Below are 15,000 nucleotides of genomic sequence, written 5' to 3'. Positions count from 1 at the left end.
AGCGTGATCGGATGAACAATACTTGAGTTATAAGTGTACAAACAGACAGACAGAATGGATTTTATATATAAAGAAGATAATGTATTTTCCTATAATTGGTAGGATTAACAAAAAATGTTCTCCATTCGTGTGAGGAAAATATTATTCAATAGAGACAGGATTTAAATTTGAAATACAATAGGTTTCATGCTTCGATAGTTCAGTGACCAGAAAAACTTGTGTAACATGACATATACCTTCATTGTGCTATCAGAGTAGATCTTTGTAGCTCACATTTAAAATCATGTGTATAGTAAATCTCTCTCTCTTTCTCTCGCTATATATATATATATATATATATATATATATATATATATACAGGGTGTCCACAAAGTCTGGGTACATGGATTAAATAAAATCATAACATAAACAATTAAATATAAGAAATAATAACTTTTTAAAGTATGTGTTAATCTCCATGTACCCAGACTTTGTGGACACCCTGTATACATATATGCACCCTGTATACATATATGTAGTTATTTATAACGATATTATTATCTGCGGTAAATAAAAATTAGTAATAACAATAACAATAATAATATAAGTGGCTACAGGTGTTAAATAGTGTTAGATAGCTATACAATTAAAATTTACATTTATCATAAGAGTACATGAAGTGCCTGTCTGCTAGAAAGCGGAGTTCTGAACAGCAGTAGACTCCAACATGTCGAGTTGGATTTTTCACTTGGTAAGACTTGCCAAAGAGAGTTAAGATTTTTCGCCAAAACTCAGAATCATGACACAAGTTTATCCAAATGCTAAAATATACAGCATTAAGCTGTGATCATATGGCAAATTCTTTTGCTCATTTGCCTGACTACTGTTGTTAACTGTGGAACTTTTCAGTGTCATTGGTGGTTAAGTTGAGGGTTTTAAATCCACTTTCTAGCAGGTAGGCACTTCATGTGCCCTTATGTTACATACATACATATATATATATATATATATATATATAGATAGATAGATAGATAGATAGATAGATATGTACATACATACATACATACATACATACATACATACATACATAAAAACATACAAACAGAATATCTTGTTGATGTTGAAATTCCAGTGAGGGTGCTTTGGATCTAGGTTAGAAACCAGTTCTTTCTCTATTGGCAAGAAATCTTGAAATAAACTGAATAATGACATACATACATATGGTGAATATCAAGAGACGATTGGAACTAGTCCCAATGCTCTCACAAGATATAGGAATGGAGTTTGGGCAAGATAAATGCTCATACATGACAGTGAAGTGAGGAAAGATTGTCGACCAGTCATCAGAGAACATTATTATTATTATTATTATTATTATCATTATTATTATCATTATTATTATTATTATTATTATTATTATCATCATTATTATTATTATTATTATTATTATTATTATTATTAATATTTTTCCAGGAACTCTGTAAAATGAAGCAATCATACAGTTTGCACAGGGAACAAATCCGTCCATTTAGTCTTTTGGATTATGTGCTCTTTGGACTTACGCTTGCTATATCTTCTGGAATTGGTGTCTTCTATGCAATATGGGATCGAAACAAGAAGAGCACAAACAACTTCTTATTGGCTGGTGGAAACATGTCTGTGTTTCCGGTTGCAATGTCACTTTTGGTGAGCTTTATGTCGGCCATAACATTACTTGGAGCGCCGGCTGAGATATACAATGTAAACACCATGTATATGTGGATGAGTCTGTCCTATTTCGTTGCCATATTCCTGGCAGCGCACATCTATGTACCATTATTCTACCGACTGAAGATTACAAGTATTTATGAAGTAAGTTCCTCTTTTATAAGATTTACCATTTCCAAAATAATTCCTCATTAGTTTGTGGTGATATAACACTGCTGCTGTTGCTATTGTTTAACCCTAGGTCAACTCTAATCAAGCAGACATGGTCAACTGCATTCTATATATATATATATATATATATATATATATATATATTATATATATACACACACACACATATATATATATATAGTAAAGGTGCAACATACAGAAAGATATATCTGTTAATTATAAAATGAACCAAAGTTCATTTACAACTTTCAGTTACAAAAGCTACTTACAGTTCTAGTCAGGTACCTACCAACCTTGCCTCCCCAGATGGCACATCTCTGCTACACGCACACTTACAATAATAACAATAACAACAACAATCATATCAATAATAATCCTGCTAATTGCAATTTCTGATTGTTTCCAGTATCTTGAACTCCGATTCAGTAAAGGAATCCGTTTAATTGGCTCCATCATCCATTGTATATTAATGGTGAGTTGTGGTCTTCATTTTTTGTTGCTCCATGTTTGTCACTTTTTTTAATACATAGTTGTGCATCTGTATATTCAGAGTGGAGTGTGACCATGTGTTCAGCGTGGAGTGTAACCATGTGTTCAGAGTGGAGTGTGACCATGTGCTGTGTGTGTATATATATGTATATGTGTAATTGTGTCACCCTGTGCTGACATCATATGATAGTAGTAAATGAGTGTCCCTGTCATACAAAGTGAGACACTCATTTCCAGTGTTCTGTGAGAGCGTGTTTGGCCACGGGGAAACATCACCTTGCATGGAAACAGGTGAGGGTGTGTGACAGGAAAGGCATCTGGCCATAGAAAATCTGATTTTGCTTGACCCATGCCAGTATGGGAAAGTGGATGTTAAAACAATGATGATGATGATGATGATGGTGATGGTGGTGGTAGTGGTGGTGGTGGTGGTGGTGGTGGTGTGCTGCTGCTGCTGCTGGTGATGGTGGTGATGAGGGTGGTGATGATGTTGATCACGACAACAATGGTAATGATGATGATGATTATGGCAAAGACGGTGGTAGTGTTGATGATGATGACGATGACAACGATGAGTAGTCCCATGACATTTCTAAGACAATAGAATATCAAGTGAACATTACCTTATAAGGACATAATCATTGAGCTGTGACTACAATATCTTCGTCTTTAATCAACAAACAGCCTCAGGATGGACAACTTGTTCTTTCAGCGGAAACTTCACCAAGAACTTTCTCATTTATTCTTCTTCTTCTTGGTCTTGTAGTTGTCGTTGTTGTCGTTGTTGTTGTTGTTGGTGTTGGTGGTGGTGGTTGTGGTGGTGGTTGTGGTGGTGGTGGTGGTGTTGGTGGTGGTGGTGGTGGTGTTGGTGGTGGTGGTTGTGGTGGTGGTGGTGGTGGTGGAGGTGTTCCTGTGGTTGTTGTTGTTGTTGTTGCTATAAACCTCTCCAATGTTCTCAGCTAAACTTTTAGCAATATAAAAACTCCTTCAAAAGAGTAATCTGTTGTTGTTGTTGTTGTTGTATTTATTATTTATTCTTTTTTTATTATTTGCTCTTTTTTTATTATTTGTTCTTTTTTTTATTATTTGTTCTTTTTTTATTATTTGTTTTTTTTTTCAGGGTGGGAAGGGAAACTGGTTATTGTTGAGTTCTAAATGCTAAATAGAGCACACACACACACACACATGCATACACACAAACACATACACAGACACACACGCACACACACACCGGCACACACATACACACATACATTCACCACCCGCCACATATGCTCAGTAGCTTACACATACATACAAACAAGCGTACATACCAAATTATGCACAGACAAACCGACAGACAGACAGACAGAAAGACAGACAGCAAATAAACAATGAAATCCAATAAATCATGGTGAATTCTGTTATTGAAATTGTTCATCTTTTTGTCTGCCTCTCTCTTACATGTGCACACACATATACACATACAAACATATATACACATGAACACATATACAAACACATGTATATATATACACACACACACACATATATATATTGAAGTTGGGGTTCTATTAGTAAAATCCCAAATTTGTAATAATATTATCATTGATAATGTTTGCTTTGCATTAGTAAAGTGTAAAATAGCAAATATCCTGATAACCTGGAATAATTATTATTCCCTAAGTTTATATATATATATATATATATATATATATATATATATATATATATATTTATATATACATGCACACACACATACATACATACATATACATACATATACATACATAGAGACTGAATACTATAAATTCATTTATTAATTCTTGAAGGAATTGAACACACATATTGTATCTTGCGTTGGACATATGGTATTGTTCCTGTGATTTTCCACCCTTATGTATCCATTTTTACTATAAGATACATATGTTTATATACATATCTATCTATCTATCCATCTATATGTGTCTGTGTGTGTGTACGTACATATAAAGTAATGTCTAATATTGGTTTAGAAATTTGCTTCCCTCCCATATGATTTGAGGTTCAATCTTACTCTGTGGCACCTTGTGTAAGTGTCTTCTAGTATAATCTTGTGCTGATTGAAGCTTTCTGAGTAAATTTGGAAGAGGGAAACTGAAAGAAGCCCAATGAATATTCTTTTATTCTTTTACTTGTTTCAGTCATTTGACTGTGGCCATGCTGGAGCACCACCTTTAGTTGAATAAATCAACCCCAGGACTTATTCTTTGTAAGCCTAGAACCTACTCCATTGTTTTTTTTACTTTTTTTGCTGAACTGCTAAGTTACAGGGAACTGCTTTGGTTTGGCAACACTAAGGCCAATAGCCGCCCTCCGGCTCCACCAAAAAAGAAAAAAACTCAGTCAATAAATTCCACTTCATCCATGCAAAATGAAAAAGTATACAGTGAAAAGCAATGGTGAAAATTATGCCTGGATGTTTATTGTCATCAAAGTTTATATAATTTAATGAAGCATCCAGTCCTAGGTTTTGCTACATGAGTGCAGCCTTAATGTAGCCAGGCTGCAATGCCTGTAGGTCACGGAATGTAGATTTTGTTTTTGTTTTTACTTTGCAAAAAGACTTGATTCAAAATGTCAGAACAATCGACTCACAAATGTATGTGAGCTTAAAATAAAATTCTCTTTTTTATCCTTGTTTTTGTCATGAAAATACATAAAAGTTACATATAGAATGTGTGTGTGTGTGTGTGAGTGCATGTGTATGTACATCTATCTATGTACCTATCTGTCTATCTGCCTGTCTAAGTATCTATACATACATACTTATATATGTGTGTGTGTGTATGTGTAATATATGTGTGTGTGTGTGGTGAGTGTGCGTTTGTATATATGTGTGTGTGTGTGTGTGTGTTTGTTTGTATATATATATATATATATATATATATATATAAGCATACATATTTAATGTCTGGAAAACAGAAAACAACTTTTTTTCTCTCTCTGTCTTCAACAAAAGACTTCATTGCAAATGTCATTTGTTCCTCTCAAGTGGATACAAAATGAATGTTTTTATACTTTACATTATTTATCTCTAGTTTAGGAGAGAGACATTTACACTTGCTTACAGTCATATATGTGTATATAAGTGTGTCTGTATATGGGTGTGCATGCATGTGTAATATATATATATATATATATATATATATATATATATATATATATGTATTTATGCATGTGGGTGTGTATATGTATGTATGTATGTCATCATCATCATCATCATCATCATCATGTATATATGTTGAAACATTCCTGTCACAACATGGGACCTTAAAGACTGCTAAAATGCAAGAAAGTATACTAGTCCTTTAATATTTAATATTCAATATTTCATTTATTCAATAAGACTATCAATACTTCATTTCATTTTACTGTATGTATACTATATACTCTATATCCTACATTAATATTATAAGAATATAAATAAAACATAAAAAACAGACAGGGCTGGAACTCTTTTAAATAATATATTCCTCTATGCACTATCATACAAACCCCCTTATATATATATATATATATATATATATATATATATATATATATATATATATATATATATATATATATATATATATGTGTGTGTGTGTGTGTGTGTGTAATATATTCTGTTGTCTTTTGCAGCTGATGTATATGGCTATAGTGTTGTATGGCCCAGCTTTGGCCCTCAATGCAGGTAACCGCAATAATTCCATACTTTTCGGTCAATGATGTACTGCATGCATATATCATATAGGGAGAGGAGAATAAGATGTTGTGGTGTGCATGCCTTTATCTAAAGATTCAGTGATAGAAATGAGATGAAATGAGATCTGGTTGAGGCATCGAACTCATTACTATATATATATAAACTATTGTATACACATAAAACTGCTGTACACGTATATAAACCCCAACATCCGCATCTAGAATGATCTCTCCGTTTATTCTCTCCTGTGTGACGATGTAATATAAACTATTCTCTCCTTCCTCAGTTACAGGTTTCTCTCTCTGGTACTCAGTCCTCAGCGTTGGTCTTGTCTGCACATTTTACACATCATTGGTAAGACTCTTCCCTTCTTTTGTCATTAAATACTCTGTAATATTGCATACCTTTGTCAGGTATTGCTTGTTGTTCAATGTTCTTCGATTTTTTTCATTCTTACAGCTCCTCTTGGTCAAGTTTTGTCCTGTATCTGCAAAAGCCAGGTCAAGATTTTTCTTGATAAAGGCTGACCATTGTTCATACATGTAAGCCTCTCTTCTTCTCAATACTGATGGTCATCCAAAGGAAAGGCCATCAGCTTGGACCAATACAGCTTGGTGCCAGTGTCATCAAAACTGTTATTGTCAGAACTCAAAGAACTGAAAGAGATATGGCAAAGTATCAAACAGTTCCAACAATCCATTTCCTGAGATTGCTACTTTTATTGACCCTGAAAGAATGGAAGGCAAAGTTGACAGTGGTGAGATTTGAACTCAGCTCTGGTTGTCATAACAACTGTCACAAGGTATTCTTTCTGAAACTCAACCATCTCTGCCAGTTCACCTCCCTTTGGTTAAAGCCCTGGGGTGAGGCATTCGAAGTGTCACTGAATCCTGCAATTCACAGATGCTCGTATCGACAGCTGCATTCTTCATTCATGGACAATCTGACTCATCTCTCAATTGATTTTTCATTTAATTTAGTAATTAGTAATTTTATAGTTAATTGTGTTGTTGTTTAACTCCTAGGTGAGCCCTATGTAAATAGATCTCTTACTAAAGATGCTCTAGCCACGACCATCCTGTCTTTTATTTTGGACTACAATATCTAACACGTCTCTCTTCTATAAGACGATAGGGTTTCATTTAAGGGAGATTTAACTGCTATTTCTTACCATTTAAGTGACCACATAGTGGCTCAGTTTTTGATGGTGGTTATGATGATGATGATGATGAAATTAGGTAATAAGGGACTCTTCTTTTAGAGTTGTTCTATCTTATCAGTTCTGTTTCTTCTTCTCCAGGGTGGCATGAAAGCTGTTCTGTGGACCGACACCTTCCAGTCTGTCCTAATGATTTCTGGTTTACTTCTTGTGCTTATTATGGGAAGCCAAGAGGTTGGTGGTATGGGTCAAGCCATTGCCATTGCCAGTAAAAACCAGAGGATTATTTTCAGTGAGTAAGTAACTTCAGTTTTATTTTTCACTTCATGTTTATTTGTGCCATTGCTCCATGTCTTCTAAAGACACAAATCTTTTCTATTGAAGTAGCAACTGGTCCTATTTCCACTATTTCCTTGTCCTTATTCTATAGCTTTGATTAAAAATCCCCTTGAGGTCAATGTTGGTCATTTGTCTCCCCCAGGACACTCAAATTAGTACCATTTATATATTAGGACCAACACAATGGATGAATGGTTTCCAGTTTTTTCACTAGCGAGGACCATCTTTCATTGTCGTTTAACATCTGTTTCCCATGCTGGCACGGGGAGACCCTCAGCTCTTAAAATGCTTGTTTATTCACAGGCTCAAGGACTCTCCCTCCCCATTACTTAATTTTTGGACTTCCCATCCTCCACCAGGAGTCTATAGAACAGTTAGGGATGGCTGCAGTAGATCATACAGTCCCCTTACAAATCTTTGTCCATAATCTAATGCCAGACTCACTTCAGGTGTGATATTTGTTCTCTTCAAGACAGGCATCAACTGTGGTCCAAGGTTCAAATCTTCACCAGTGTCACTCCATGGTCAATAAAATAAATACAAGTCGTGCTTGACAATGTTAAAAACCATTTTACCAATAGCTTTGAGTTCAAATCCCACCAGGATTGACTTTGACTAGCACCAAAGATAAACCATTATTCCACTTGTTCCAAAGACGGAACCGCTGTGTGAAAAGTAAAGTCGACCTTGGCTGAATTTGAACCCAGAACGTAAAGACAGACGAAATACCACCAAGCATTTCTCTCGGTGTACTAACGTTTCTGGCAGCTCACTGCTTCAAAGAAACAGCCATTATTGTACAATTTTCAGTCCTCTCTCTCTTTATTTGTTTGGTTGTGGATTTGTCTTCGTCCACCTTTGCCTCTCTATTACTTTTGACACCCTGATCGCCTCCTTATGATCTGTACCTTAGACGGGACAAACCCCTGGCCACTCTCTATGTCTTTCTAGTTTGTACATTTAGCGGGAGAGATTGTGGGTTTCAGGGGGGTGGGGTGAAGGAAGATATGTGCATCGGTTATCAACCCCGCCCTCATTCCACCACCACCATCATCATCATCACCACCATCACTAACAACAACAGCCCAATTCATAAAAATATTTCTCTGATTTAGTTTCAGTTTCGATCCACGAGTTCGCCACACATTTTGGTCGTTTTTGATTGGTGGAAGTTTATTGTGGGCAGGTATTTATGGAACCAATCAGGCGCAAGTTCAAAGGTCATTTGCATTACCTTCTCTCAGAAAAGCACAAATGTAAGTACATTTATTTACTCTTTTACTACATTCAGCTCAAGGCTCATGGCCATGCTAGGGCCTTGTAGTTACCCATTTATTTATTTAGGTGACTCTGTGGTTAAGAACTTTGCTTCCTAACCACATGATTTCTGTCCCACTGTGTTACACCTTGAGCAAGTCTCTTCTACTACAGCCCCAAGCTGACCAAAGTCTTGTGACAGGATTTGGTGGATGGAAACTAAAAAAAAGCACATCGTATATATATATATATATATGGCTTATATGTTTGGCCCATCATACCTATATACACACACACACACACACACAAAATATATATGTGTGTGTATGTCTCCTTGTCATGACATCATGTGACAGTTGGAAACGAGTGTCACTGTCACACAAGCAGTGTCCTTGATCTTTAATCTTCTTCAAAGTCACGTCTGACCATTGGAAACAAGTGAGAGTTGGTGATAATAAAGGCATGCACAAGAAATCTGCCTCCATAAACACCATCTGACCGTGGCAAAGTGGACTTCGAATGACAACATGGGGTCTATTTCCAGCAAGATGGGGCACTCCGACACTACTAATGTAAGGGTCAAAAAGGTGGAGTGGAGGAAGAAGTTCTGCGAAATACCCTCCACATCCACCCTTACACCCCGATTTGTATTTATGGGGATATGGGAAATGATTGAGCTTACAGGTAACAATCAGTGAAATAAGGGTGGCCACTGAACAATCAGTGAAATAAGGGTGGCCACTGAACAATCAGTGAAATAAGAGTGGCCACTGAACAAGAATTCCCACAAATACTGAATGAAATGTCTTATAGTACTAAGTATTTCTAATTTCTCTTATTTTCTTCCCTTCCCAGAGCGATCTGGTTGAATTTCCCGGGGCTTGTACTCATCCTCATCCTCTGTGGTTTGATAGGGATTGTTATGTATGCCTTCTACAGTTCCTGTGACCCCAAATCAACCAAATTAATCAATGCATCAGACCAGGTGAGTCATTATCTTTTACTGAATTACATCACACAAACACTACTTCATTCTTAATCATTGAATCATTTGTCATTGCACACACACACACACAAACACACATACAGCAGAACCTCGCAGCATGAGTGCCCCATTGTACGAGTAATTTGCTGTACGAGCTGAGACTAGTCTTGAAGTACGAGCGGAAATCTGCAGTACGAGCACACAAATCGTCTCATCTTTAAGGTAATTCAGTTAATAAAATCACTTTACATATTTCTTTTGCAGTCTCTTTTTTATAATTGTCATTTTACTTGTAACTACACCTTTTCTGTTTTAAAACTCATAAAAAATCATTTTTGAGTGGTTTGGGGGTGGGGGTGGAAAGGATTAATTATATTTTAGTTAATTTCAATGGAGAAAATAGATTTGTAAAATGAGTAAATCGTAAGAAAAGCTCAGTCACGGAACAAATTAAACTTGTACTGCGAGGTATCACTGCTTATATATATATATATATATAAATATATATATATATATGTATATGTATATATATGACAGGCTTCTTTCAGTTTTCGTCTACCACTCACAAATGTTTGGTTAGCCTAAACTGTAGTAGAAGACACCTGCACAAGGTGCCACACAGTGAGACTGAACCTGGGACCATGTGGTTGGGAAGCAAACTTCCTACCACAGCCATGCTTGTAAACATCTGTATATCTATAACATGTGTGTATATGTGTGTGTGTGTAGTGAATTGTTTATATATTTGTTTTAATAGTTTCTATTTTTATCTTCAGTTACTTCCCTTGTTTGTGATGGATACCCTGGGACACTTCTCTGGGGTTCCTGGGATGTTCCTGGCTACCATCTTTAGTGGCACACTCAGGTAGGTGGCATATATTCACATAAATATATAATGATAATAATAATAATAATAATAATAATAATAATTGTAGCGATTTGTGTACCCAAGCTTTACCAGGTGCTCATGAACGACGGATTTTGATAGGTTGAGGCTTTCTGCCAATTCTCGGGTTGTGTAATGTGGGTTATTCTCAATCAATGCCTTGATTTGGTCATCATCTGTAGTGGATGGTCTGCCTTATTGCTCTTTATCAATAAGGCTAGAATCTCCAGCTCGGAACCTTGCGAACCACTTCCGTACAGTTCTTTCGGATAAAGAAACACCACCGTAAACTGCGCATATTTCTTTGGTTGCTTGTGAGGCATTTTTCCCTTTAAGGAAAAAGAAAAGCATCAAGTGCTGACAATGAACTTTCTTATCTTCCATTTTAAAGGGTTACAGAATTAACACAGGTTATAGGAACATAAACCTTCTTCCACGAAAAGATAGCTTAAACTGTGCTCTAAATGGTGGTGTAGTCTAATCCTATTTTATGGACTCAACCATGTTCTAACATAAGTTGAAAAGTAAGCTATTATAAATCGGCACAAACTTTGCGGACAACCTAATATTACACTAGGATTAGAACTGTGGATAGCAGGGAATGAACTGGAGACAAAGTGAAAAATAAATGAATAAATAAAGTCAATTAACTACCGGGTGAGTCAATTAAGTGGGTTTCACTGTCCCATATTTGTTTCTATAGTAACATGCTGGTTCTGTTTTGCTGTATCAGACATAATAATTGCACAAAACACTAACATTCTACAATTATTAGAACTAATCATTTGAATTCCTCTCCCGCAGTCAACCATTATCCACTGTATGGCCCTAGTTCTGTAGGTACCTCTCCCCACCTCTCTTTGAACTTTCATTCTTAACAAGGGCATGCAACACTTTGCGGGTGGGGGTCGGGGGGATTGCCACTGGTACTTAACTGACTTTATTTATTTATTTAGTTTGTCTTCAGTATATATATATTCACATGTATACACATACACATACACATACAGTAACACAGACACACACACGCGCACGTGCAATCATACTGTACATATGCAGAGTATGTTTGTTTGTTTGTGAGTGTGTGTGTGTGTGTGTGTGTGCGTATTACTCTTGATGTGTGAATATGAGTGTAGGTGAATGTGAGTAAGTAGAGGAAATGCGAGTTCATGTGTATTAATTTTATGCATGTGAATATGAGTATGTGTCTGTATAGATAGATGCATGTGTGTGTGTAATGTATATTCAGGCTGTGAAGTTAGCAGTTGTTGTTGTTGTAGCAGAGTTATAATGGAGTGTAGAGTAGAAAGATCGTAAATGGGCAGAAGATAGACTTAAACAAATATTGGTTTACTTTGGAGGCTTATAAAAGCCCTCAGGAGTGGCCTGACAAATGAAGTTCGCTTCCTGATAGGGGAAATAGGTTTCCCCTCATTGTGTGTAACTGAACTAGGACCAATGATTGATAGTTTGACAGCAGAAAGAATCCATTAATGGATAATAAAACTATTGACTTCACTGCTTTGGATATGCAACACTGGTAACTGAAACTGTGGAACATTTGTCTGTGAGTTGAACCTGTGTCCAGACAGTTTGTAAGTTAGCCACTTGCTTCATTATTTGTTATTCTCAAGAATTTAACTGAAATGTTGTTTTTCTTGTAGTTCCGTTGCAACGGGAATGAATTCAATGTCAGCTGTGATCTTACAAGACTTTCTTCGGCCAATTTGTTTGAGAAATGCTTCTGAGAAAACTGCAACCCGGACAACGAGACTAGTTGGTAAGTTGGCAGAGATAAGACAAAGTCGACATTGTCTTTGGAATATATATATACAGTGTGGCCCAAAAGTCACTGAGGGGGTTTTAATTTTCAATAACTCCCTTATTTTTACAAATAGCTGTATGAAATTTGAATTCAATATACACATCCTCAAAAGAGATAACTTAATCATAAATCATAAAATATTGTGTTTCAGCTGTATTTCTTGGACTCCTCTGCTTGGTGGTCACCTATGGAGCGTCCCAGCTGGGTGGTATACTTCAGGTAAGTACTGCTGCCTTTAGAGTAACAAAAGGAAATGATATAGACAATAGCTGAGTTCATTAAACCATTAGTCTTTAATCTCATTATTCATTATTCAATAAAGTCACAAGTCAGTCAAATCTTGTATTGCCTCCGTCAAACAATTAGAAAACACAGTCTTAATTAATACTATTGAATATTTTTGATAATTTTGTTGCTGACAAGTACACATTACAATCAGACAGACTATTGTCATCACACAGACATTGTCATCACACAGACATTGTCATCACATAGATCATTGTCATTGCACAAGCCATTGTCATCACACAGGCCATTGTCATCACACAGACCATTGTCATCACACAGACCATTGCTAACAGAGACACTAGTAGATAGACCATCACACAAAGGAACACCATCAGATAAAGTATCACAGACCATCCCCATCATACACCCAATATAAAACCACCACACAAGCCATCACTAACATAGACACTGTTGCATAGTCCACCACATAAACCATCGTAGCCATCACACAGATCAACAAAAACCATCCCAGAAGACATCAGTAGGATCCGAGTGGCCATTACAAGGTGTTTGGGACTTAACTGAGACATTTTTAGTTCATTATTATTAATTGGTTTTAATTGATTTTAATTAGCCCTAATTAATCTTAATTATCTTTAATTAACTCTAATTCATTTCAATTAGTGTTAATTAGTTCTAATTCATTTTAATTGGCTTTAATTAGCATAATTAATTTTGATTAGATTTGATTAACTATAATTAGTTTTAATCAGCTTTAATTAGCCCTAATTAATTTTAATTAACTTAAATTAGTACTAATCCATTTTAATTAGCTTTAATTGGTTCTAATTAATTTTAATTGGCTTTTAATTAGCATTAATTGATGTTACATAATATATGTTGACACAACCATACTACCACTATGACAGTAACAACAACCTCACACCACACAACAATGCATTGTACCATACTGCAGTATTTACCATAGCAAAATGTATTACACCACATGATTCCGCACTGCATTGTGCTGCCACACACTACACTACACCACTGCGCACTGTACTATACCACAGCACAGGCTCTAGCAAAGATATTTAATCTGGTTTTATTCTATACAGCAACATCAACAACAACAACAACAACAACAACAACAACATCTGATGTATCACTAAGAATATATTTTCCGTCTGTTGCAGGCCTCACTGTCACTCTATGGAACCCTCAGTGCACCAATCCTTGGTCTTTATTCTCTTGGAATGTTGGTACCATGGGCAAACTATTGGGTAAATTTTATTGGATTTCTCTATATTTCTCCCCCTCTTTCATGTCTTATTACATCTCTCCCCCTCCCTCTCTCTCTCTCCCCCTCTCTCTCCCTCTCCCCCTCTCTCTCCCTCTCCCTTTCCCTTTGAAATGCTAAGAATGCAAAATATTATGCTTTGCATTTTATTCTATAATTATGGCTGTTTACTCTTTGAAGGAAGTAGTGACAACAATCCTTTGCATTTCTGTTCCATGCGGCAGAAGTGGGGTAGTCTATTGGTGTCACACAGTCAATGGTCTGTAGAATTTGGAAGCTCATCATTTACTCCTCCATGTGGTATGTCTGTGTGTGTAAGTGTACACATGTGGCCTGGTGTATGATATTTTTTTTTTTTTCCTTTTAATCAGGGTGCCTATGCTGGTTTGTTCTGTAGTATTGGTTTAATGTCTTGGATCTCAGTTGGACAATATGTCAGTAAGCTGCCCCGTGAACATTCACCATTCCATATCCATGGATGTAATTGGAATAGAACTTGGACAAACCAGACTCTACTCCCCTCAGACACACTCACCTTCTCTGATCTCCAAGGTTACCAAAACATGACGCTGGTCTTTCAAGATGTAGATCGGTCTGTATATATATTATTTTATTGTATGTTTATTTCATTACCTTTCTAGTTATCTACACACACACACACAATGTACTGATATACTGCAAGACATACAGACATTATTCTTGGTGCTTTCTTTCCATTTTTTGCCAGTTCTGGTTTAAATGGCATGTACAGCCTCTCTTACCTTTGGTACAACTTCACTGCGTTCCTTGTGGTCTTCATAATCGCCATACCAACCAGTTTTCTTACCGGTAAGTACAACATGGCTACAATATACTTACAGAACAACGAATTGTCAGACAGATTGTTTGGATGTTAAGGAGTTTTGTATTAATAGAAGTAGTAGTAGTTTTAGATAGAGTGAATGTTAAAAAAGTGGTGGTAGGGTCTAC

General features: G+C 36.1%; 1 protein-coding gene across 1 annotated transcript in view; it reads left to right on the top strand.

Moving 5' to 3' along the window:
• LOC106871289 (sodium-coupled monocarboxylate transporter 2) overlaps positions 1–15,000 on the top strand; it is a 26,132-nt gene that overhangs the window by 8,240 nt on the left and 2,892 nt on the right. The window contains exons 2-14 of the mRNA XM_014917662.3: positions 1,453–1,830; positions 2,264–2,329; positions 5,989–6,040; positions 6,339–6,406; positions 7,353–7,507; positions 8,666–8,806; positions 9,663–9,792; positions 10,569–10,657; positions 12,343–12,458; positions 12,655–12,722; positions 13,928–14,014; positions 14,403–14,623; positions 14,759–14,859. Coding sequence (XP_014773148.1) covers positions 1,465–1,830; positions 2,264–2,329; positions 5,989–6,040; positions 6,339–6,406; positions 7,353–7,507; positions 8,666–8,806; positions 9,663–9,792; positions 10,569–10,657; positions 12,343–12,458; positions 12,655–12,722; positions 13,928–14,014; positions 14,403–14,623; positions 14,759–14,859 — 1,660 coding nt within the window. The 5' untranslated portion in view covers positions 1,453–1,464. The remainder of the gene's footprint in view (positions 1–1,452; positions 1,831–2,263; positions 2,330–5,988; positions 6,041–6,338; positions 6,407–7,352; positions 7,508–8,665; positions 8,807–9,662; positions 9,793–10,568; positions 10,658–12,342; positions 12,459–12,654; positions 12,723–13,927; positions 14,015–14,402; positions 14,624–14,758; positions 14,860–15,000) is intronic.

The sequence above is a fragment of the Octopus bimaculoides genome, chromosome 20 (genome assembly GCF_046866305.1).
Source record: "Octopus bimaculoides isolate indiv1 chromosome 20, ASM4686630v1, whole genome shotgun sequence".
In the NCBI taxonomy this organism is placed as follows: Eukaryota; Metazoa; Mollusca; class Cephalopoda; order Octopoda; family Octopodidae; genus Octopus; species Octopus bimaculoides.
This window is presented reverse-complemented; position numbering and strand designations above follow the sequence as displayed.